Source organism: Mesoplodon densirostris, chromosome 7, assembly GCF_025265405.1.
Source record: "Mesoplodon densirostris isolate mMesDen1 chromosome 7, mMesDen1 primary haplotype, whole genome shotgun sequence".
Classification (NCBI taxonomy): Eukaryota; Metazoa; Chordata; class Mammalia; order Artiodactyla; family Ziphiidae; genus Mesoplodon; species Mesoplodon densirostris.
The window spans coordinates 67,610,380-67,636,043 of NC_082667.1; the positions used below are offsets into that span (position 1 = coordinate 67,610,380).

At 47.5% G+C, this 25,664-nt stretch overlaps 1 protein-coding gene across 1 annotated transcript in view; it reads right to left on the reverse strand.

Annotated features, from left to right (window-relative positions):
• The window catches only part of DKK3 (dickkopf WNT signaling pathway inhibitor 3), a 48,757-nt gene extending 25,687 nt beyond the window's left edge, over positions 1-23,070 (reverse strand). Inside the window, exons 1-4 of the mRNA XM_060104880.1 lie at positions 22,910-23,070; positions 22,062-22,308; positions 15,518-15,655; positions 12,445-12,528 (exon numbers count right to left, since the gene is read on the reverse strand). Coding sequence (XP_059960863.1) covers positions 12,445-12,528; positions 15,518-15,655; positions 22,062-22,274 — 435 coding nt within the window. The 5' untranslated portion in view covers positions 22,275-22,308; positions 22,910-23,070. The remainder of the gene's footprint in view (positions 1-12,444; positions 12,529-15,517; positions 15,656-22,061; positions 22,309-22,909) is intronic.
• Between the last annotated feature and the right edge of the window lie 2,594 nt (positions 23,071-25,664).

Consider the following 25,664-nt stretch of genomic DNA (forward strand, 5'->3'; position numbering starts at 1 on the left):
GGAAATTCTGACACATGCTACAATATGAAAGAACCTTGAGGACATTATGCTAAGTGAAATAAGCCAGTCACAAAAGGACAAATACAGTATGATTCCATTCACATGAAGTATGTAGAATAGTCAGATTCATAGAGACAGAAAGTAGAAGGTTGGTTGCCGGGGGGAGGGAGGAACGGGAAGTTATCATTTAATGCGTACAGTGTCTTAGTCCTGCAAGATGAAAAGAGTTCTGGAGACCGGCTGTACTACAATGTGAATAACACTTACTACTGAACCATATGCATAAAAATGGTTAGGATGGTAAATTTTATGTTATTTATTTTTTACCACAATTTTTTAAATGTTCCATTAAGAACATGGGTTTTCTTCCCTGGTGGCACAGTGGTTGAGAGTCCGCCTGCTGATGCAGGGGACACGGGTTCGTGCCCCGATCCAGGAAGATCCCACATGCCGCGTAGCGGCTGGGCCCGTGAGCCATGGCCGCTGAGCCTGCGCGTCCGGAGTCTGTGCTCCACAACGGGAAAGGCCACAACAGTGAGAGGCCCGCGTACAGCAAAAAAAAAAAAAAAAGAACATGGGTTTTAAAGGTTTGGCAATGGATAAGACCTAAGTAATTTGTTTGTTTTTTTTCTCTTAGAACTGGCTTTCCACCTAGCTCTGCTGTTTAACTTCTCTGAGCCTCAGTTACTTCATCTATAAAATGGGATCAAGAGTGCATGTGCCCTGCATGGTTGTTGTGTGGATTATGTGAAGGGAAGCTGGCCAGATCCCAAGCACAGCACCTGGCACACAGCAGGGGCCCCATCAATGGCAGCTCTTATGTTCATCATTGTCTATTACTATTATTGTCATTATGATCATTAATTATCACTGAGTACTGGATGACATCACAGCACTGATGAGCTGGTCTGATCGGTTACCAGGATTTACCCTGAAAAGGAGAAACAGGTGGCTTTGGAGAGAGGATGGCTAATCTGATCACTTTCTGAGTCTCAGTGACCAAACGAGGGAATGTTGTGGTCCTTGATGTTATTTTAAAAATAAAATGATATGGACTCACAAGCTCTGTGAGTTTTTCAGAACTATGCCAAAGATCAAGGACGGGCAGAGCTGCAGATCTTACAGTCAGGCTGAAAAGGCCCCAGGCTGGTCTAGAAGGATCCCCAGGCCCTAATAGCCAGGGACAGCCACCCACTTGCACAGGGAGCTCTTCAGTCCCTGACATGCTCGGGCTACTCACAAGCCACAGAAATAGGCTTGTCCTGCAGCGCCAGCCTAATGAGATTTCAAGTTCAATCACTGTCGTTTATTTGACCTGCCTACTGGCACCAAGCAAAAGCAGCGTGTTCCACTTCTAAGTAACAGTTTCCAGACTCCAAGCCCTGAAACCAGGCTTTTTGCAGGGCACAGACGACTCAGTATTGAGTTTCAGCAGGATTAAGCAAAATCCCGTCCCCACCAACATCTCTGCCATCCAAACCACGTCTTCTCGGCTCTTTATCCCGGGGATTGCGTGGAGCCTCCCTATACTATACGGAGGCAGGGTATGTTCCTAACTCAGCATGTATTTCCAACTCCTTGGCTGGGCTCTCCAAACCCTTCCTGATCTAATTCCTGCCTCTCCCCAGCCTCATCTGCTACTCCCCCAAGCACACCTCCACCTCTGGCATTCTAAACTATGTAGTGTTCCTCAGACATGTTCCAGTTCCACCAGCCTCCTTGACTGTAAACAAAGAATGCTTCTGCAAGGAATGCCCTTCCAGCTCACAACTGAGAATTCCTTGACACCGTTCAAAACACAGCTCAACTGCCACCTCTTCCAGTGAGCCTGCCAAAATGTGTGAAGGGTCTGAGACTTCACTTGCAAGGGGACAAGTGAGCCTTCCACAGTTTCATGGTTGCCAGCAGAGAAGTCAGACTCCTGGGTCAGAGACAAAGGGCTTCATTGCTGACCGCACAGAAGCAGCATGAGCTTCATGTCTGTGACAGTGCCCCTCACCCCCAAGTCCCAGGGGGCAACATGGAGGGGCCCAGGTGGATCCAGTGTGTGCAGGGGGTGTGCATCACAGCTGACGAATGTCAAGCTTAGAGCACCCAAATCTCATATAATGGACTGCAAGCAAACCTTCCCTCTGCCAAGGAGGGAGAGCTGTCTCTGTCTTCCAAGGCTGCTTGCTGTACAAACATCCTGGAAAAGATCGTCTGAAACCAAAGGGCAATTAGTGCCTCTGCTTATACAATGTGCGGCAACTCCAGAAACCAAGGATTGTTTCCTGACAGAATCTTCCCTGGCTGCCTCAGCTAGCACTCACACAATGCTCCCACCATGCTCTGTCCACCACTGCCTTAGGAAACGCGTAGGAATCCATGTTGTAATGACCTGTTTACTTTTCTGTTCCACCGCTAGCCTGCGTCCTCTCTGCTGTTAGGGACCATCGTTTACATTTATCTGCCAGACACACATTAAGTGCTCAGTGAATGTGCAAATAAATGGATGAGTTGAATAATTAACACGGGGAATTCTGACAGCCATGGTTTGGGGGTAATCAAATAATGATATAACCACAAAGAGCTGACATTTACTGACTGCTTATTCTCGCGTCCTAGGCGCTGTCTGGTATTTTTTTTTTTTTTTTTTTTTTTTTTGCGGTATGCGGGCCTCCCACTGTTGTGGCCTCTCCCGTTGCGGAGCACAGGCTCCGGACGCGCAGGCCCAGCGGCCATGGCTCACGGGCCCAGCCGCTCCGCGGCATATGGGATCCCCCCAGACCGGGGCACGAACCCGTATCCCCTGAATCGGCAGGCGGACTCTCAACCTCTGCGCCACCAGGGAGGCCCTGTCTGGTATTTTTTTACCTGGATTGTTTTATTTTATCCTCACGAAACACTATATGGAAGGTACTCTGATGAATCCACTTTACATGTGGGGAAAGTAAGGCTCAGAGCAGTTAAGGGATTTCACCAGTCACACAGCTAATAGCAGTAGAGTTGCACTCTGAGCCAGCTCTCCTTGGGCCCAAGCCTTACCCATCCCGCTAAAGTGCTTCTCCTCTCAGAGGGCATCTAAGCTTTGGGGTGTTTGTGAAAGTGGCCAAAGAAGGAAGGAGGGAGTGCCTGTCTTTTTGTGTCTACAGGGGTGGCAGCCGTAGCCTGCATGTCACCATCACCTACCCCCCGGTGTGACTTGCAGCCCCTCAGCCATCACGGTGGACACGGAACGCACAGATAGCTCCTGCTGGAACCTCACACCTTCCTAATCTGTCCCACACTGGGCCAGATGGTATTTGGCCTTGGGAACAGCCTGGAATGCAAAACTGACCCTTCTCCCTGAAGAAGAGAGGAAGGGATGAGAGAAATTTGTGGACCACTCTCTTGTTTGCTAACAACTTACAATTCTCAAACAGCCATTCCCCTTGACCTTACTAATAATCAAAGAAATAGAAACAAAAAGAAAATACAGGTGGTCACCCACTATAACACTCACTGTAGGTGAGGGAGGGTTGGTGAAATTATCTCAGAAATTGCTGCTAGAAGCAAAAATAGTACAACCTTCGGGAGGAAAATTAGGCAACATCTTTCAAAATCTTAGATAGGCACACCCTTTGACACAGCAATTTAATTTCCAGGTTTTACACAAAGAAACACTGGCAATATTGTTGAAAAATATAGATAGATGTCTATAGCAAAATTGTAAATAGTTCAAACACTCTTCTTAAAACACTCAAAACATACAGAGTTCTACTAAGGAAAAGTCTCTGCAAAGTTCAATTCTTCCAGAGATATCTACTAGTAATGATTTTGTGTATATTTTGCCAAGCTTTTTTTTTTTTTTGCGGCACGCGAGCCTCTCACTGCCGTGGCCCCTCCCATTGCAGAGCACAGGCTCCGGACGCGCAGGCTCAGCGGCCATGGCTCACGGGCCCAGCTGCTCCGTGGCATGTGGGATCTTCCCGGACCGGGGCACGAACCCGCGTCCCCTGCATCGGCAGGCGGACTCTCAACCACTGCGCCATCAGGGAAGCCCCTACAATTGCTTTTTATTCACTTAACATTTTATTGAAGACATCCTTTTATACCAACTTATATGAAACCTGTATGAAACTGGTTTATCAACTTCACAGTATTTTGATTTTGCCTGTGGAATCACGAATTCCTTCCTGAAAGATATTTAGGTTGAGGAGAGTACAATTTAATATAGCCAGGTTATAGCTCAAAAAAAAAAAAAAAAAAACACCTCCTACTCCTTAAAAACTGCTCACCCACAACAACTTTATTTATTTGGGGATTGCTTATCCACTTCTCAGAATGATCCAGAGCTCTTCAATTTTTCCTATAATGTTTTCCTACTGGATTAAGGCATGAAGGCCTTATACTTGGCCAGAAATTACAAAACCATTGCAAAATATAAATCTAGAAACACAAATGGACCCAAGTGTCTGGTTATAGGACTGTGGAACTGTACATTCACACGAGACTCTGCCAATCACTCTTAGAACCATAAGTATGTTGTTTTCTATAGAAACCAAGATACGTCCTGCCAACCTGGCCCCATCCTGGAACTTGTCAGCACCTGACCATCACCTATGCTTCTTATCATTCATTAGGCCCATCCTTCCTTCTATTTGTATCCCCAACACCCAAACCAGACACTTATGACTCGTGAGGACAAGAAGTGCGGGGTGAGTCAGGCTTGAGGCCGGGAACACAGAGTTTCTAGCAAAATGCATTGCTCAAGAGGGCGAGGCCGAGCTCTAGAGAACTTAGCCCAAGGCCACAAACATCAGTGGGAAGAGGCCCGTGGAGTCCTGAAACACAGCCTCAGCTTCCAGGGAAATTCCACTCTTTTTTTGCAGTAGGTTGATGGGTACCAGGGAAGAAGCCAGTTAGAACCCAGTGTTAATTACTTGTCAATACTAATGAGCCTGATACAAAGAGCTTTTATAAACCTTGCCTTACAAGACTCTCAGCCAATTTTGTGAACCGGGGATTATTAGCTTCACTGGATAAAGAAAGAAACTGAATCACAGAGAGCTTGTGAGGGTGAGGACAGTGTTGAACCCAGGTGGGCCTCACATCTTGTTCAGCCCTCATTCTGCCTCCAGACTGACCGACAGTGAAGGTCTGCATGTTCTGGGACTTGGGCCACACGCCCCGGCCCGCTAGCACACCCCCAGCAGGACTCCCCAGGACCGCTACCACACCCCCAGCAGGACTCCCCAGGAGGCTGGGCCTTTGGGAACTGACTGACATTCTCTAAGAAACCCCATGCCGTCCGCCAATGCACTTCTGTTAAACTAAACCCCAGTGACTCCTCAGCATGGTGCCCTCTGCAAGTCCATGAAATTGACAAGGGTGACTCCAGCCTCAGAAATCAGGGCAGAGGGAGCAGACGAAGCTGACACCCCACCTGCATTTACTCTGTGATGAATGAACAAGCTGGGGACAAGGAGAACCCGAGGACTAACAGGGGAAGAGGCCATTCAACACGCTTTCTCTGCCCACTCTCTTACTGGGTCACTCTGGGCTTTGAAGCAACAGGATGTTTGCTGTTCAATGCAAAACAAACAAACAAATCTTGAAGAAGTTCAGCCACAGCTTACCATCCCTCTTCCCCCAGACTTGAACACAAATAACACAAAGCATCCTCGCAGCAGAGAAGACACTGAGTTCACACTGGTGGAGAATTCCATGGTCATTGTCCATAGTCCGTTGTCTGCCCTGACCATTCTCTTGGACAAGGAATTGCGGGGTTACTCGAATCACGACTATCTGGGTGATTTGGGGAGTGAAATTTGTCCGCCTAGGCCCTCAGAAGTCTCCTGCAATATCTTGGAGTTGGTTGTATGTGATTGAACCTGTAGGTTCAAATAAGGTATGTTCGGCTGGAGAAACAGACCTGCTCTTTTATATCATATTCTAATGTAAAAACAGAAAAGACAACAAATGCACAACATGCTAAGCTCTGTTGCTCTGAGCTGTGTTTTAATGAGAGGACGCGTCCCTGCAAAATGGTGCCTTGGCTAATTGGGCCAGATCCTTCACATTTGGGGACATGGTTATAAACAAAAGCCTTGCATGTGTGCATAATGGCTTGTCTGCTCTCTAGCTTCCAACAAGCCACTTTCCTCCTAACCCCTTGAGCGAAAGTAGCACAGCACCGGTCAGCCCACCCAGTGGCCCATGAAGGGGAGAGGCGGAGGGCTCCACACAAAAGCCTCACAGAAAGACGTCAGACCACATCACCATCGCCGGTGCGCTCAGGTGAAATAAGACATCGTGTCCTTTTCCCCTTTCGCATGTGAGAGCAAAAACAGACCTATGCCTTGCACGTACTGTGTTAGGTTTTCTAGACGGGCCTATAGTGTTACTGTCTGTGACTTTCCATGGGCCTCCTTGGGTTACCATACATATGAATACACATCCCAGCATTTGAAGGAAGGAAAATATGGGGTGCTTGGTGAATATTTTTAATTGAATTCATCTGGGAGTATTAAATCCTGAAAATTTAGCTCCTATTTATAGTAGCTTAAGGTTGGAACAGCATATGATTTTTGTCCAAGCCTCCCTTTTCCATTTAAGGGAATGTCTCATTGGCACATAACGCATTTTCCAGAGCCAACTGTGAAAATCATTAAATTGCCAAACTGTGGAATGGGACAGTGGTGATGACATTCGGTTGTTCTCATGCCTTTGAAGGCAATCTAGTCTTTACGACTTCCCACTCATAAAAAGGAGCTCCACGTCTCTTTATGCTTGAGTCCCAGCTCAGTTGTGTTGGGACAATGGTAACCCAGGAACCAAAGAGGATTCGAATGGAAGGGTTCTGTGGGCATCTGAAACCAGACCTTGCTTCTCTGACTGCTGGCAAGGCGTCTGACAACAAGCAAGCCTCTGTAGTGAGGTAACACACCACCGTTCCTGCCATATGACCTCCCTTTCACAAGTGCCTTGCAAAGTCTCCAGGCTGTTCTCTAAAGACCCATGGGATTCACCAGGCACTGGCTGGTCAAGCATCAGATGCCCCAGGTCACCCTTCTAGCCAATCAAATTGGAGCTCATTCTCATAGAGAAACTTGCTGAGTTAAATTCCAAGGGCCTGAGCAGGAATCTGGAAAAACTCAGTGAGGCTCTACCTTCTGGATTCCTTGGATGTGTCTCTCCCTGTCACCCTCTTGCATTCTCAGGACCATTGTACACAGGGGTTCATGATCAATGTATGCACCTACATCTGCAGGCATGGGGATTCTGGGCCTCCCAGCTGAGCCTGGAACATGGACACACAGGCCACGCAGACTCAGGAAAAATGGCACAAACGCAGAGGCTGCAGCACACAAGTGCAGGCAGCTGCTCCCTGAGCTGCGCACGCTCTTGGCACCTTTGAGGTGTGGTCTCGCAGTCACCCACCACTCTCAGAGCCTTGGTTCTCCCCGCCACAGGGCTCAAAGCCTGACACAGCTGCCTCACTCAGAGGGCAGAGCAGGGAGTATGGGATGTGCACCTGGGCCTCCAGCAGGTACAGAGGCGCCCATAGCAGTGCTGTTGCCCTCTGGGCTCTGGGAAGTTCTCCAGAGCAAAACTATACTATCATGCAATCATATACCTTTTTTTTTCTTGAAGACAAAAGCTTTCTTTTTGTAGTCCACAGCCCTGAAAGTCGTGTTTCCCCTGCCCTTTCACAGAGACTTAAATCTGGAATATTCTAAAGCTTTTCCCTCTTGGTACCATCTGTCTGTCTGGGTTTTTTTCTATTTTTCTATTTTTTTCTTCTGTCTCTCTCTCTCTCCCCACCTTCAAAAGCTGGTCGCTCCTCCCTCCTGACCTTAGTCAATCCTATCTTTGTTTCACAGGCTTCTGTACTTTCAGAGTTGGGAGAGATGGTGAAAATCATTGCCTCATTCAAAGATGAGGGAAATGAGGTGACCTAGTTTATATGTGACAAACTCATGCTTCCAGCCTCTGCCACTAAGTCTCTCTTCATTTCACCAAATGGCTTGCCCTCCATCAGCTCCCAGGTCCCTTGAATGGGGGGGTCATCACCACCACACAAAGCTGACTGGACTCCCCCACCCTGCAGTAAATGTCTGAGCGCTGTGCCAAAACAAGCAAAAGGAACCCATCCAGTCAGCAGAGGGAAGGAAATAATAAAGACCAGAGAGGAAATAAATAAAATAGAGATTAAAAAAACAATAGAAAAAAAATCAATAAAACCAAGAGCTAGTTCTTTGAAAGGGTAAACAAAATCAACACACCTCTGGCCAGGCTCACTAAGAACAAAAAAGAGAGGACCCAAATAAACAAAATAAGAAATGAAAGAGGAGACATAACAACCAATGCCACAGAAATACAAAAAGCCATAAGAGAATACTATGAACAGTTATATGCCAACAAATTCGACAATCTAGAAGAAATGGACAAGTTTCTAGAAACATACAGCCCACCAAAATTGAATCAAGAAATAGATAATTTGAATAGACCAATCACTAGAGATTAAATAGAATCTGTAATTTTAAAACTTCCTACAAACAGAAGTCCCAGACCAGATGGCTTCACAGGTGAATTCTACCAAATATACAGAAAAGAATTTCTACCAATCTTTCTCAAACTCTTATAAAAAACTGAAGAGGAGGGAACACTCCCAAAGACATTCTATGAAGCCACTATCAACCTGATACCAGAACCAGACAAAGACACCACCAAAAAAGAAAATTACAGGCCAGTATCTTTGATGAATATAGATGCAAAAATTCTCAACAAAATATTAGCAAACTGAATCAAACAACACATAAAAAAGATCATAGACCATGACCAAGTGGATTCATCCTAAGCTCACAAGGATGGTTCAACATACGCAAATCAGCACCACATAAACAAAAGAAAAGACAAAACCCCAATGATCATCTCAATAGATGCAGAAAAAGCATGTGACAAAATTCAATGTCCATTCATAATAAAAACTCTTACTAAAGTGGGCATAGAGGGAACATATCTCAACATTATAAATGCTATTTATGACAAACCCACAGCCAATATAATACTTAACGGTAAAAAGCTGAAAGCCTTCCTGCTAAAATCTGGAACAAGACAAGGATGCCCACTCTTACCTCTTCTATTCAACATACTATTGGAAGTCCTAGCCAGCCACAGAAATCGATGAGAAAAAGAAATAAAAGATATCCAAACTGGAAGGGAAGAGGTAAAACTGTCATTTTATGCAGATCACATGATTCTATATATTGAAAACCCTAAAGACTCCACACAAAAACTACTAGAACTGATAAACGAATTCAGTGAGATAGCAGGATACAAGATTAACATACAGAAATCGTTTGCATTTCTTTACACTAACAATGAAATATCAGAAAGAGAAAGTAAAAAAAAACAGACCCTTTTAAAATTGCATCAGAAAAATAAATTACTTAGGAATAAACCTGACCAAGGAGGTGGAAGACTTATATGCTGAGAACTATAAAACACTGATAAAGGAAATTAAAGATTGTTTAAAGAAATGGAAAGCTATCCCATGCTCTTGGATTGGAAGAATTAATATTGTTAAAATGGCCATACTACCCAAAGCAATCTACAGATTTAATGTAATCCCTATCAAATTACCCATGACATTTTTCACAGAACTAGAACAAATAATCCTAAAATTTATATGGAACCATAAAAGACCCAGAATTGCCAAAGCAATCCTGAGGAAAAAGAACAAAGCTGGAGGCATAACCCTCTCAGACTTCAGACAATACTACAAAGCTACACTAATCAGCTCGGTGCTTTGTGACCGCCTGGAGGGGTGGGATGGGGAGGGTGGGAGGGAGGGAGATGCATGAGGGAAGGGATGTGGGAAAAGATGTATATGTATGACTGATTCACTTTGTTATAAAGCAGAAACTAATAAAAAAAAAAAACCTACACTAATCAAAACAGCATGGTATTGGCACCAAAACAGACATATGGATCAATGGAATGGAATAGAGAGCCCAGAAATAAACCCATACACCTATGGTCAATTAATCTTCAACAAAGGAGGCAAGAATATACAATGGAGAAAAGACAGTCTCTTCAGCAAGTGGTGTTGGGAAAGTTGGAGAGCCTCATGTAAATCAATGAAGTTAGAACACACACTCTCACCATACACAAAAATAAACTCGAAATGGCTTAAAGACTTAAATATAAGACATGACACCATAAAACTCCTAGAAGAGAATATAGGCAAAACATTCTCTGACATAAATCGTACCAATGTTTTCTTAGGTCAGTCTCCCAAGGCAATAGAAATAAAAGCAAAAATAAACAAATGGGACCTAATCAAACTCATAAGCTTTTGCACAGCAAAGGAAACCATACACAAAATGAAAAGACAACCTACAGACTGGGAGAAAATATCTGCAAAAGATTCAACCAACAAGGGCTTAATTTCCAAAATATACAAACAGCTCATATAACTCAATAACAAAAAAACAAACAACCCAATTAAAAAATGTGCAGAAGACCTAAATAGAAGACCTATGTCTCCAAAGAAGACATACAGATGGCCAAGAGGTACATGAAAAGATGCTCAACATTGCTAATTATTAGAGAAATGCAAATCAAAACTACAATGAGGTACCACCTCACACCAGTCAGGACGGCCATCATTAAAAAGTCTACAAATAACAAATGCTGGAGAGGGTGTGGAGAAAAGGGGACCTTCTTACACTGTTGGTGGGAATGTAAATTGGTACAGCCACTATGGAGAACAGTATGGAGGTTCCTTAAAAAACTAAAAATAGAACTACCATATGACCCAGCAATCCCACTCCTGGGCAAATACCTGGAGAAAACTAAAATTCAAAAAGATGCATGCACCTCAATGTTCACAGCAGCATTATTTAGAATAACCAAGACATGGAAGCAATCTAAATGTCCATCGACAGATGAATGGATAACGAAGGTGTGGTACGTATACGTAACGGAACACTACTCAGCCATAAAAAAGAATTAAATAATGCCATTTGCAGCAACACAGATGCAACTAGAGATTATCACACTAAGTGAAGTAAGTCAGAAAGAGAAAGACAAATACCATATGATATCACTTACATGTGGAATCTAAAATATGATGCAAACGAACCTATTTACGAAACACACTCACAGACATAGAAAGTAAACTTATGGTTACCAAGGGGGAAAAGGGTTGGGAGAGGAATAAATTAGGAGTGTGGGGTTAGCAGATACAAACTAATATATATAAAATAGATAAACAACAAGGTCCTACTATATAGCACAGGGAACTACATTCAATATCCTGTAATAAACCATAATGAAAAGAATATGAAAAAGCATATATATATATATATATATATATATATACATACAACTGAATCACGTTGCTGTACAACAGAAACTAACACAACATTGTAAATCAATTATACTTCAATAAAAATAAATGAGTAAATAAATATTAAAAAAAAAAGGACCCATCGACTACCAACCACAGCAACACCACCTAACAATTATGGGTACACTGCTTCTTTTCCTGTGATAAGGCCACAAGGGGTGAGGGAATATCCTGGATCCCCTAAGAAGGCTGGGGATGCATTCTACACCTCAGAGAAGAAGAACGTGCAGTGGGAAGTTTGCATAAGGTGCCTGGGCACAGAGAGGCTGGCCCCCGCAGGCCCCATAGAGCAGGCACTTTTTACAATGCACCATGTCACATGGCAGTTGCCTTGTCCACTCCTCACCCGGCCTCTGCATCTGAAACCAGCACCTCTTTGCAAAGACAGAGTGCAGCTGAGTCACCTCTCATCTGGGAGTCTGGACACCAGTGACTCGGCCTGGGTCATCCCCCAACTTATGCCAGGCCTTTCTTCTGTGAAATGATGTCTCTCTCAATGTTCAGAATCTATAATTCTCTAAGAAGCAGCCCACCTTTGGACTGCGCAACAGGCCACTGAGTAGCGGGTGCAATCACAAGGGGCCCAGCATGAAGCCTGGAGCAGGAGGACACCTTTCCAATGAGACACTGGTTTCCACTTAAGGTTTTCTTGCTCTCAAACTGCCAGACCAGGGCTGGGATCGTAAATGACGTGGGTCATGCCAGAGGTTCTAGGGTATTTTCAGGTCGGATGCACCAGGTCTTGTTACCAGGGACCTTGACCAATGCACCCGATACTTCAGTGTTCCCCTTCCAAGGCTGAGCCTCAGCCATGCAAATGACAACTGAATTGAATGTGTCCTGCCATTTCTGAGGCAAAGTGCATATGGAGGCAGAGCCTGTTACCAGACTGTGGCTGTCTGGCCAGAAATGTAGGCATTGGGGAATCTTGGCAGAAACGAAACAGGAGAGGTGCAGGGGAGCCAGCTCCCTCCCGCACCCACTCTGAAGTCTGGGTCAGCTTTGGCAGGCTCAGCAAAGGAGTGTGTGCCTCGGGTGCGAGCACGGGGAAGATGACCACTCACGTGGCTCCTTTTGCCTTCTTCATCGCCCATTGACGTAATGACCGTCTCTGAAAAGACCATCTGTCCAGTCTGGTTGTTGGTGATCTATAGGAGAACAAGTACAGTGAATGTGAAATAAGAGGAATTCTGGACAAATCCCACAGGTTGTTTTTTTGTTTTACTGTTTTCTATTTTCTGAAGCAGAAGCACCTGTCAAAGTAGACAGAATGCCCACTCCCTCCCCTCTTCTTAAATGCATTTTATTTTTTTTAATTTTCTTTATTTTTTTGGCTGCCTCGGGTCTTAGTTGCAGCATGTGGGATCTTTCGTTGCGGCACACGGGCTTCTCTCTAGTTGTGGCGTGTGGGTTTTCTCTCTAGTTGTGGCGTGTGGGTTTTCTCTCTAGTTGTGGCACGTGTGGGCTCTGTAGTTTGCAGCACACAGGCTCTCTCATTGAGGCGCGCGAGCTCAGTAGTTGTAGCACGCGGGCTTAGTTGCCCCGCAGCATGTGGGATCTTAGTTCCCCAATCAGGGATTGAACCCGCATCCCCTGCATTGGAAGGCAGATTCTTTACCACTGGACCACCAGGGGAGTCCTGTCCCCCTTTCTTTCTGAGCTCCACCAGCAGCGTCCGATGGTGCAGCGATAAGAGATGTAACAGAGCCTACAGCATGGGGCTGCTAGGAGGAGGGCCGAGGAGGTCTGTGTAAAGCACACAGCACACAGCCCGTCACCTCGCAAATATTCAGCGCTAGCTATTTTTATCATTCTTGGGGCTCATTTACTTGAAACTCAGTGTCAGCTTTCTTTTCAACTACAGGTCTGTGTATTGAAGGAAGTAGGTTTTAGCTACAGCTGCCCCCTTCCTGATTCTGGGGAACTGTTTTGTTTCATCAAAAAAGTGCTTAAGTACTATGGGAGGCCTGGCCCTGTATTCCTCTATCCATCGTCTGCCTTCTGTAAACAGGAGCAGGCACCTCAAAGCTGAGTCTTAGAAACCTGACATGGAACCCAGGCTATTCCCACCCCATCCAAGGCCACGTCAAACCTCTGTGTTGGTGATAAAAAGACAGAAAGAAGCCCAGGAGCTAGGAGACCTGTGTTCTTTGAGCCCTGCCTCAGACACCAATGACCGTCTAGTATGTAACCTGGAACTAATCATTTCTATTCTCTGATTCACAGTTTTCTCATTTCTAGGTCATCTTTCAAGTTCCTGCCAGCTCTAATGTCACAGGCGTCTGCAGCCAAAACAAAGTGGAAACTCTTAGGCTAATGTGCAACAGTGGATCAAATTCTAGTTCTAATTCCAGTTCTGAGGAGATAAGGATCATGTTTTCGTCAACATACTTTATTTTTACCTAAATAATTCCTCTCTCCGGCAAAGAGATGATGTCTTCTTCCTATATGCCAGATTTTTACAGGATTAACCAATGTTATATTTTTTTAAATTGTACAGCCCTATATGTATAGGTTGCAGGACTTCTCAGAGCCTTTATTATACAAGGGTGCATTTTTTGTATCTCTAGGAAGAGAAATATGTACAATGTTTTCCAAACATGTTTCACCACTGAGCCCTTCTTTTATAAAGCATCACACAGGACAGGAGCTCCATGGAACCCGCTCGAGAACTACTACACCGTGCGGATACCATAACTTTACCGTAAGAACAACAACAAGAAGAAGAATTTGTGGCTGGATAGCACTTCATAGTTTACAATGACTCTCACATACTTTAAGTTACTGGACCCCCATAATACTGTAATGTAGATGTTGATATCCCTATTTGCTAAACGCAGTTAGTGAGGGTCATGAAATTGAAGTTAAGTTTTTCAAAATCACACTAGTTACTGACAGGACTCAGGTCTGGGTATTCTGATATCTACAAGGAGAAAATTTAAGAAGCAGCTGAAACTATTGGCTGATTATTCTCAGAAAGGATGACTTAATATTGGTTTTGACAAGAATAAAACAATCCCTTTTGGAAACATTCTCCAGTCTTCAGACGAGCAACGCGAAAGGATTCTGTTTTGCAGGTGGCTCGTTTATTTATGGGGGGGGGTACACTCTGGAGCTGGACTATCAGCATGTAGCAGGAGAAGAGCCACACAGAGGCTACTTTATAGTCAAGGCAATGGCCCATGAAAATTGACCCCTTTATCCTCTATAGCACAGAAGTGCTATTGTTTCAACCCATTACCTGGGCACTTGAACAAAAGCAGGGCTCTTTTGTGAGAGCCGTCATGGCCTTGCATGTAGGCACTGAGATGAGATCAGAGGTCAAGCTCCTTGATGTCCACAACAGAAGGTCAACTCTACAGCCTCTAACAATGACCCTGAACATGTGCACACCAGACTCTCTTCAAGAGAACACAGGCCACGTGGCTTGCTCCCAAAGTCCCGCCAAACTCATATGGGAGACATCTCACACTAGGGGCAAGCTAATGTCACATTCCTCTAGGTTTGCAACATTTTCTTCCTCAAGTCAGATTGAGAACAAACCTGCTTGCTCTTCGTGCAAGATATTGGACCAAGAGACACTTAAGATGTGTGGTAGGTTAGGAAACACTCTGCTGTTGAATTCTGAATGGATAACCAGCAAACGAAAGAATATTTCATCTCCTGGCAATAGAGGCTTTTTCTTCTGAAGGCTGAGTATATCACATCTGCACTCCTCCTAAGGAAATGGCGAAGATCTATTCACTACAGCATGAACTCTATTTCAACTCACTACTGAAACACGGATAAAAACCTGTGAAATAAATTCCTCAAATTCGATACTAGGAAAGTATCTTTCTAAACACTTGTTTGCTTCCTTTTCTCAAACGATAAAAATCCCTGAACATTCCTTTGCAATTGGACTGGCGGGAAGAGTAGAGTTAAATTTACTGCTTAAATACAAAAGCAATTTATGTTTTTGATACATATCTTTCCCCCTTTAAATAGCTCCCTCACTCCCTCTGGTTTTTAACATGTATTTTACTATCCTCATTTGTATTTTTTGGCTTGTATATCAAACATGTAAACAAGACCTTAGTCCTCTGATGGCACCGAGCGATGAGGAAAGGAGGAAGTGCTGGCCACGACCGCCCTTACCTTGTGAATTTCTCGGTGGACGTGGATGGTGTTATTTCCAACCTTGGTTTCCGTGTTGGTCTCATTGTGATAGCTGGGAGGTAAGCGTGCCAGGTTCACTTCTGATGACGTTTTAGCAGCAGCCTCTTCTGCCTCCATCTAATTAAATCAATGGATTGAATGAACAATACTGTTTTCTCTTGATACAAATCAGAGTCCATTAGAAAAAAAGAACCACTTCTCTTTTCCTCTTCTGCAATGACAGTGGTGCTGATGATAGCAGGTACCAGTGATTGAGTAGCCAGTAGAACAAGACGTTGTTCTAAATGTCTACGTATATCATTGCCTTACATCTCACAACCTCCCTGTGAGGTGGGTGTTAATGGCCCCACTTTACAAGTGGGGCAACCGAGCCTCAGGAAGACTAGAGAACTTCCCAAGACTCTCAGTGGAGGCGAGTCGGGATTTGAGAATGCCTCTGTTGAACAGTCTTGACCCCTGTACAGATGCTCTCGGTGCCACGCCCATCTCCCCGTGGCCTGATCGGGAGGTCACCCGCATTTGTCCCCTTATGGGCCAACAACCACCTCTGTCTCTCTTCGAGAGAATTCTCTCGCTGCAGAAGTGTGCTCAGTCTGCACAGGCCCCATGTGTTAGGGAGTGAACACTCCAGGGACAACCCTTAGCCAGTGAAGGACAGGCTACGGGGGTAAGTACCCCAGTGCCCTCTCCCCTCAATGGGACGGTCTCTCTCCAAGGACCCCAGGGAGATTGAGGCCTAGTTGTCCCTGGCAGTAACCTGTTCATCAGCACAGCCTTTATTGCCTCTCTTCTTTTCCATCTCACTTTCCCACTTCCTCCTCGTGTTTCTGGGAGCACATCACAAGTGAATTATTTGCTCCCAAATCCTTGTTGCAGGGCCAGGTTGGGGTGGGGACCCAACCTAGGACAGCCCCTTCCCCACTTCCGCCACAGCTATGTCTCTTCCCCACCCACCCCCTGAGTACAAGAGGGACCCCTGTAGAGGGTCAGGTGACTAGCTCCCGGGGTGCACCCTCCTCCTGGCTCTTCTTGCACAAGTGTCCTTTTCTGATGCCACGTTTCTCAGGCCACTGTCCACAAATCGTGAGCTTCCATGACATCTATACCAGACATGTCAGTCAATTTAAATCTGTACCCAATTCCAGCCCCAGTCCTGATGAGTGGGCAGGTGACAGTGTGACCAGTCACAGTTGATTGGACGGAAACAGAGGTCATGTCATCGACTGAGACAACCCGACACTCTCTCTAGGAATTTAAAATGAGAGACAGAGAGAGAAGTTGTAGCTGGTGCTTGGCAGTTTTCCAACAGTGCAATCCTTTTTTTTTTTTTTTTTGCGGTACGCGAGCCTCTCACTGTTGTGGCCTCTCCCGCTGCGGAGCACAGGCTCCGGACGCTCAGGCTCAGCGGCCATGGCTCACGGGCCCAGCCGCTCCGCGGCATGTGGGATCTTCCCGGACCGGGACACGAACCCGTGTCCCCTGCATCGGCAGGCGGACTCTCAACCACTGCACCACCAGGGAAGCCCCCAACAGTGCAATCTTTGACTCTGGGCTATTTTTATTCCTTTAAACGAATCCTCAAAAAAGATTCTATTTTAAAAATCACTGTCCTCCATTCCCTTACATACTAAATGAGGCTCCCTCTTTTCCTTTCTCTCCCATCCAGATTTGCTGAGCTGGGTATACATGGGGAAAGAATTCCCATGTCTCAATGTAGCACAAAGACACTGCACCAGAAGTGTGAAGAAAGTCTGGTCAGCATAAAGGACCGGATAACCAACCAAGGACTTGGTCAGCAACCGTTATGTTTGACCCTGAGACAACTCCTCACATGCCTGAAACCTGGTCACTGGCTCCGTCATCACCATCACAGTCATCATCATCATCACCTCCATGCTTGGGCATCAGCTGTGTCTGAGCCATTGCACCAGCCCCTGCCATATCGCCTTAAACATTCACAGCAACCGTTAAGAAGAAGTGTTATTACCCTCATTTTGCAGATGAAAAGAATGAGGTTGACAAAAGGGAAGGAATCTGCCTAAGGTTATCACATTCTTAGTAAGTGGCAAAACTCGGATTAGAACTCGGGTCAGTCTGACTCCAAATTATGTGCCTTTCCTAGTATATGATTCTGCTTATACTTTTGCTGGGGAGATAGGAGAGCCCCACACAAGCCAGTTTGAGGATGATTATGACAGTCTGTAGAAGCAAGTCAGGGGTTCAAAGAAGAGAGAAAAAAGGCTTCCAGGTGGAAGAGGTGGCATGATTGGGTTGGTCTCACAGGACAGATACGATTTGGATAAAGAGGAGCATAGAGGAGGCGAAACCGGCAGCCTGGATGAGAACGGTGTGTCATGGGCTAGGGCAGAGGGTCCATGCTGGACCCTAAATGGATAAAATAATGGATAATGAAGTAGAGACAAATTGACAGGTGAGTCCAGGGGCAGTTCTAATGCAGACAATGTTAGCCTGGTTCTCAACCGAGAGGCACCTCAGAGTCATGTCCAAACTTTTAAAAAATATATACATATCTGGATCCCTTCCAGACCAGCCGAATTAGAATTTCTGGAGGGGGGACCCCACATATCAATGAGCTTCCCAGATGATTCTGAGATATTCCCTCCCCTCTACTTGCCCTCAGGTAAGAACCTTTGCACCAAGCAATGGGGAGCTGCAGCAAGTTCTGAAGACTAGTTGGGAGATAATACAGAGTCCAAAGAAGAAAAAGAACAGAGTCAGGGGACTAGCTAGAAGCAGGCTGAGAGTCAGAAGTTTTATCTGGGGAGGGGCCTTCTAGGTGGTAAAGGCTCCAGATAAATCTAGAAGGACCAAGCCACTGAGAGCTGGCCATTAGATTAGGCAAGAAGATGCCTGCAGCATCGTCAGAAGGCAGCACAGTAGAAAGTGCCCGGGTTCTGGAGTCAGGTAATGGGGGGTAGGGTCAAGTCCCAGCTCGGCTACAAAGCAGCCACGTGACCTGGGGCAAGATACCAAATATCTCTAAACCTCAGCTTTCTTGTTTGTAAAATGGGGATGGTTCTACTTTGTTGAGCAGATGTAACGATTAAGGATCATGAGATCTGAGTGCCTGGTACAGTACCTGTCACCCTGCAAAGGTGTAATACTTGCATAATGTAGTCGTCTAAGAAAGCAGTTTTAGAAGAAGCTAGTTTGCCGGGGGATGTCTGGGTAGGAGTGGAAAGAGCAGGTAGTAAACAACATGTGTTCCAAGGGTTTGCTAATAAAATGGAGTAGAAATGGATGAAGGTAAGATAGGAGATTTAAGACTAAGAAAAAGGCTTTTTAAATTTAAGTGGGAGATCTTGAGATGTCTAGTGATAGAAAAGACACAGCTGGGAAAGAACAGGCGTCTGGAGATGCTAAAGGGACTAAATCCAGAAGGAGAATGGAATGTTTTAATGCTTTTAAAATTTCTATAGGAATGGTAATCCTCCAGTTGGGCCTGCAAATAATTGACAAGTTACCAAATTTAGAATTTGCTCTGGGCTGAACAGATAGTCTTTATATAAAACCTTCTCTCCCTCAACCAGTGGTTATTTCAACAGAATGAGCTAAAGCTCTTTCATGGCACCACAAGCTAAAAGTACAGTTTACAGTGGAAATTTCAACCACAACTATTACTGCCACTAGCAAGAGAAACTTAAGCCTGAAGCAACAGGACTGGTTCCACAGAGGAGGAATGTGAATAGTGTTTAAAATGGCACCTACAATTGGTTGAATCTGTGTGTCTGTTAAAGGAGCAGAATAAGAAAAACTAGAGAGAGAAATTCAGGCTTGGTATTGGGATTCTTCCTAGGAATAGGTGAGGTGGTAAGAACATTCTAAAATATGCCAGTTACCGATGTGGCAATGGAGGGGCGGGGAATGGTTTTATCCTCACAATACTTTTATCAGTAACATACAGAATAATTAAACAGGAAAACAGGAACAGACTGAACCATTGGAAGATTTGCTTCCCCTCAATAATGATCCTACAAGCAGAGTTAACTTTTTTCCCTTAAGAGAAATCAGCAGCTTGAGTCAGCTGGAATATTTTAAATGTTGGGGAGTTACTTGAAAGCAGATTCATGATGCAACTATGTAAACAATGCATCTGGCCTCGGGTCCTTTTTGGCTCTTCCCTGGGACAATAAGTAAATAGCAACTATCTTGTGTTTATGAGATTTAAGGGGCTTTCTGGCAGTCTCTTTTAAAAAATTAACACTAATAGCCATAATCTGTTGTGAATCTATCATATATCAGACACTGGTGGTTCTTTTGTTATCGTTCATTCTAGTGTTATTAATATGATGATAATGAGAGCCATTATTTATTGAGAACCAACAATTTCCCATAGTCCTGACAACCACACGAGGGGGCAACTTATAGTGCATCAATTGTACTTAACCTCATTTTATTTTATTTACTTTTTGGCTGTGCTGCACAGCTCGCAGGACCTTAGTTCCTCGACCAGGGATAGAACCCGGGGCCACGGGTCCACGGGCCACGGCAGTGAAAGCACCAAGTCCTAACCACCAGACTACCAGGGAAGTCCCTACTTAACCCCTTTTAGACGACCAGAAAACTTGCTTTACTTACATCCTCTCATTTACTTCTCCCCATTACCCCCAGGGGAAATGGACATTTCCTCCATTTCACAGCCTGGATCCCATCACTCGTAAGTGGCAGAGCTGGGATGAGAGAAGGAAGGTTGGTTCCCACTGAGTGGGGTGGAGGTGCCAGCCCTGTCTCCCCTGGTGGCAAACTGCAGAAGTCAGGCAGAGCCATGTCTGGAGGAGGAAGGCTGGGGCCCAAGCAGAGGCAACGTGGCCAGCTCCCTCGGAGTGAGCACCACCGCAACGTCCCGCTGGCCACAAACTGCTCTCATCAATGAAGAGACTGAAGGGGCCCTGCCGCTCCCTCATCCCCCCTCACCAGGGGCTGCCGGCAGAGGACCACGCTGCATGGGCAAGTTCACACTGAATGAAAACACGCAGGTGACCTGGTCAGGCTCAATGGGAATCCATGGGCAGCAGGGAAGCAAATGACCTGCTCTGGAACCCGAAGGATCGTGAGCTCAGTTCAATTCGAAGGTGCAGCGTGAAAAGACACTGGGGCCTCTGATGCCCCGGCCCCTTTCATTGTTCCATGTCATGATTCTTTCGCTTTCTCAGGAAACAGGAAGTCCGCAGGTTTTAGAATCTGGATGTTCAGGTACAGCTGCCCATGCAACCACCTCCCAATCCAGTGTCCCCTTCACCAGTGTCCAGGGTCCACCAGGTTGACTGTTGTGGGCAGGAAGGGGAACTAACCCAAACCACACAGGGGTGGGAGGAGAAAGCCACCTCTCCCTGGTAGACCAGAGCCAGCTTTGGAGACTTTGTCCAAATGCAGTGCAGAGAAGCAGGGATGTGGAGGCACCTGACCTTCCAGCCTAGGCATCTGGTCTCTCACTGACTCCTTCACTGTATGGCTAGCTTCTCTCCAAAGACAGGCTGCAGCAGAGGCAGGCCCAAGAGGGGCCATGCCCACCCACCCCAGGCAGCAGGGCCCCCTGGCTGGGAGAGGTGGGCCAGCTGCACCTCCTGTCCAGGCAACCCTGGTGATGCTTGCATGCCCACCATAGAGGATGCCATCCATAGTGTTTGGACCTGGGAGGCAATGGAAGGACAAAGCCAAGCGAAGTTTCCCAAGGTATCTGGTATCTGATAACTAACAGCTGCTATATATTGCGCATCTATTATATGCCAGGTGCTACACATATCGTGGATTTAATTCTCACGGGACACTGAGGTACAGGATGTTAAGGGATCTGCCCAATGCCACCTACTAGTGAATGGCAGAAGAGGGCCCTGAGCCCAGGACTGACTCCAAAGCACTCTTGGGGTGGGGTGGGAGGTTGCCCTTCACACGGCTTCTCCTCCTCTCACCCACCACCCTCTGACAACTGACACTGCTGGGATTTAGGACTCCCAGTTTCCTTCTCTGCCCCACATGGCACTGGGGAAGCCCAGACAGATTACCAGCAAAGCTCAGGGCTCTTTGTCCCCACATGGCACCCTAACTGTCTCTCGGGAAGATGGCACAAGCTCAAAGCCCAACAGACAAGCTGGGACTTGAGATGCCTGGAGCTTCCTCAGCAAAACCACAGCACTGGAATACCAGGGGCCTTGCAAGCCTCAGCTGAGGACAGGATGAGGTCAACTGCACACCTGAAGGTAATTGCAAGGTGATGGCCGGCAGCCTGCAGGCAGGTGGTGACCCCCGCTGCCCATGGGCAGGTGCAGCCGGAGTCTCTGGGTGGAGAGACTCAGATCCAGAGCTTTTGGCAGGAAGGCAGAATGAGGCGGGAGTTGGGATCACCCCGCACTGCCTTCAGATAACTCTGGAATCTGCTGCCCGCCCTGCCCAGCCCTTTAGCGGACCTGAGGACCCTAGCCAGCGCTCGTAGCACTGCTTCCCCAGCCCCCGCTGTCGCCAGCCGCGCGCTTCCGCGGAGCGCGGGCCCTTCGGGCGCACCCACCTCCTCCACCGCGCTGCGCAGTTTGTGCTGCGTGTCCTCCATCAGTTCCTCAACCTCGCGGAACATCTCGTTGAGAGTGGCCTCCTCCTGCGGGTAGCTGAGAGCCGGGCCGGGCTCGAACGAAGCCGGAGTCACTGTCGCAGCTGGCGCGGGGGCCGTGGGGACCGCCGCCGCCAGCAGTAGGCACAGCAGGGTGCCCCCCAGCCATCGCATCTCGGCTCAGCGCCCGCCGCCGCTGCGCCGCCGCCTGCGCGTGCCAGAACGCTGTCAGAGGCGCGCCGACCACCCTCTGGCCAGCGCCGCCCGCCCCCGCCGCCTCTGGCACTACGAGCCGGGCCCGCCCCCGGCGTCCCGCTTCCCCGCACCCACCCCCAGATGGGAGGAGGCCGAGTCCCCTCCGGATGCAGCTACCCCGCACAGGGAAGACCCCCACCCGCTCCAACCCCGCGCCCGAATCCCCTGCGTACCCCCTGGCGCATCCTCCGGCACAGTTTGTGCTCCGCCCCCGCCCCCAGTGATAGCCCCCTCCCGCGAGCAACAGAACCCGGGCGCCCCCGAGCTTACAACCCTCTCCCCTCACCGCCCTCCCCACCGGCCCCCCACCCAGGCTTGGTCCCGGGTTTGAGCCCTGTTCCCTCCTCGACCAGGTCAGAGCACAGCTCTGGTGCCGCGACCCTACTCCCACCCCATCCCTACCCGAGCCCCCATCTTGGGTGGTCAGAGAACAGCTCATCACCGCCCCCCTCCCCATCACCTGGGTCGCAACCAAGTCCTGCGCCCAGTCCCTCCCCCACCCAGGAGCTACCGAGATGAGCCACCTCCCTTCCCCGCCGCCGCCCGTCACCCACCCCGACTGGACCGAGCTGTGCTCCGAACTGGACCTGCCAGGCCTCGCCAGGGGCTGCCTCGGGGCTGCGGAGCGGGAGCGGCGCGCTGCGCGGGCCGCGGGTGCGGGGAACTCGGTGGGGATGCTGCAGCGCTGCTACCCTGGCGAGCCCGCAGCGCTCGCCCCGCCCGCCCCGCCCCGCGGGAGGGGCCGCGGCCCAGCCCGCCGCCAATGGCCGGCCCGGGCGCCAGCGACCTCCCGCCCCAGGCTAGCCTCCTCTGCCGCCGGCGCCCGGCTCTACCGGAAGCTGTCGCTGTTCTGTTCATCCCGTTGCTCCTCGGCATCCCAGTCCATTGTCATCTCTGGCCCAGATTCTTGCCACAGTTTACGGGAGGCGAGGGGAAGGTGTGCTTTCTGGGTCCCACCTTGGTACAGGATGTACCCAGCAGGCAAGATAAAATCCAAGCCCCTTAGCCTGGCATTCAAGGCCCATCACAAGCTGGCCTTAATCTGTCTGCCGTGGTTGTTTCAGTACTCCAGCCAAGAAAACCCACTCCTAGCTCCCGCAGTAGGTCCCGAGAGAATGTCAGCAAGCTCCTTAAAGGCGGCATAGCAGAGTGGTTAAGACCAGACACTGCAGCCAGACTGCCTGGTGTCAATCCCGGCTCTGCTCCTAAGGAGTCTACCGATCTGGCCAAGTTAGCAGATTCGTCTGCTCTCCACTTAGCCCAGATGTAAAATGGAGGTTATAGGAGGACAACTAAAAAACGTTGCTCGCCATCTGGTTCTACAAGAACGAAGTCAGTAGCCACTGCAGTCGCAGACCTTCAACACCGCCTGAAAGGAGTTCAGGAGATCAGGAATGAGGCACTCTGTGCTCTGGGGAAATTGGCAGAACAGGCCTTCAGATAGATCTTTTCAGGAGAAAATGTTATGAACCCAAACTCTTGTATCATCCCATACTTAGAAGAGCACCAAAACCGTTCATTAACACACCTGTTCCTCATGACCAGCAGCAACTTTCTATCGAGATGTGTGCTTGGTTGCACGTACCCCCTTTGCCAAAATCACAGATATACTGACCTTCCCCCTTACCTCTTTGGAACAGTTCCACAGAGCTTTCTGAGAGGCTGTCTCACGGGCTACAGTCCTCACTAAGTCCCCAAAGAAAACTGAAACTCATAGCTCTCGTGTTGTCTGTTTTTAATTCAGTTGACAAGTAGTAAGGTACCTCGTAGGTAACAAGTATAATGCACGCAGGTAGGTGTGGGGCAGGCAATAAGTGGGGTATAAATGTCAGCTATCGTAGTGAGAGCAGAACTTTGCCTATTCACAGCAGTCTCCCTAGTACCTAGAACAGGGAGCACTCACATAATTTTTGAATAAACCTGTGTTTTATTTGTCAAAACTCTTCCTATTTTTTCCTGTTACTCTTTCTGTCTGGACAGCCCTCCCTCCTCCCCTTGGCCAGGCTAACTCCACGCCATCTTTCAAGACCCAGTGTCTCTCGTTACCTGTCCCTGCTCCATCCCATTTCTCCTCTAGGACCCCCCAGCACCATGTGCTTCCCCATGGCAGCCCTGACTTGCCACGGTCTCTCTAGTCACGGGCCCATTTTCCCCAGAGACCTCAAACTCCTAGGAGGCAGGGACTGACTTGCTCACCGTTGTGTCACCAGGGCCTCAGTTATAAGACACACTTGGTCCCTGAGAAATGGATGGGCTGGTCATTATATCAATTGCTAGTGATATATCAATATAGCAGTAACATTATGAGAACTCACAATGTGCCAGGAATAAGTATTAACTCATTTAATTCTCAAACAACCTCTGAGGTTGGTACTACTACTTTTAGTCCCATCTCACAAATAAGGAAACTTTCCTAAGACCACATAGCTCGTAAGTGGTTGAACTGGGATTTGAACCCAGGAATCTAGCTCCAGAGGCTTCACCCTTCACTGCCAAACGCCTCTGCTATAAACCTGGCCAGGAAGTATGAGATGACTTGGGAGCATCTGATGAGCAATTTCTGCAGGTGACCACTTGGAAAACATGTGTTTGGGGGAGGGAGTTCAGGACATGCCATCCCAAAATATGCCACCTTGGCATATTGATTATTTTGAACTGAAGGCACTTGAGAAACAGCAGATGTAGGAAGGGCTCTCTGACCTGCCCTACAAAAAGGCCATAAAATTTTTCATGAGAGAGGTGCCCTCCCTGTACCAGGAGGAGAACATCCTTATCACCAGAGAGGAAGTCAATGCCAAAACGGATCTGTACAAACACACACTTACTAAAATAACCCTTATCTTAGTTTTTTCACCATACCACTCCCAGTCACTTCCCCACAGTTCACTGTCCCTAGCCCAACCCCCTTTGCCTTGTCATTTCTTCACAAATCTATCATTTCTTTGTCTAAAAGGTATATAAGCTTTCTGCTCTGGGTCACCTCCTCAGGTCTTCATTTACCTGTGAAGTCTCCCATGTGCATGTAAAATTTTAATAAAATGTGGATGCTTTTCTTCTGTTACTGTCTTATGTCAGTTTAATTCTTAGGCCCAGCCGGGGACTCTAAGAGGGTTGGGGAGACAATTTTCCTCCCCTACAGGGCATGGCCTCTTTGTCATGTCCATCCAGCTGAGTCCACAGCAGAGTGTCAGTCGAGAAGAAAGGATATTGGGGGCCTTCTGGGCATCGGGCACTGTGCACACCCCAGATCTATAGTGAGCTGCCTGGAGACTCAGAGAAGTTGCACCCTCTGCCCAGACAGCAAGTGAA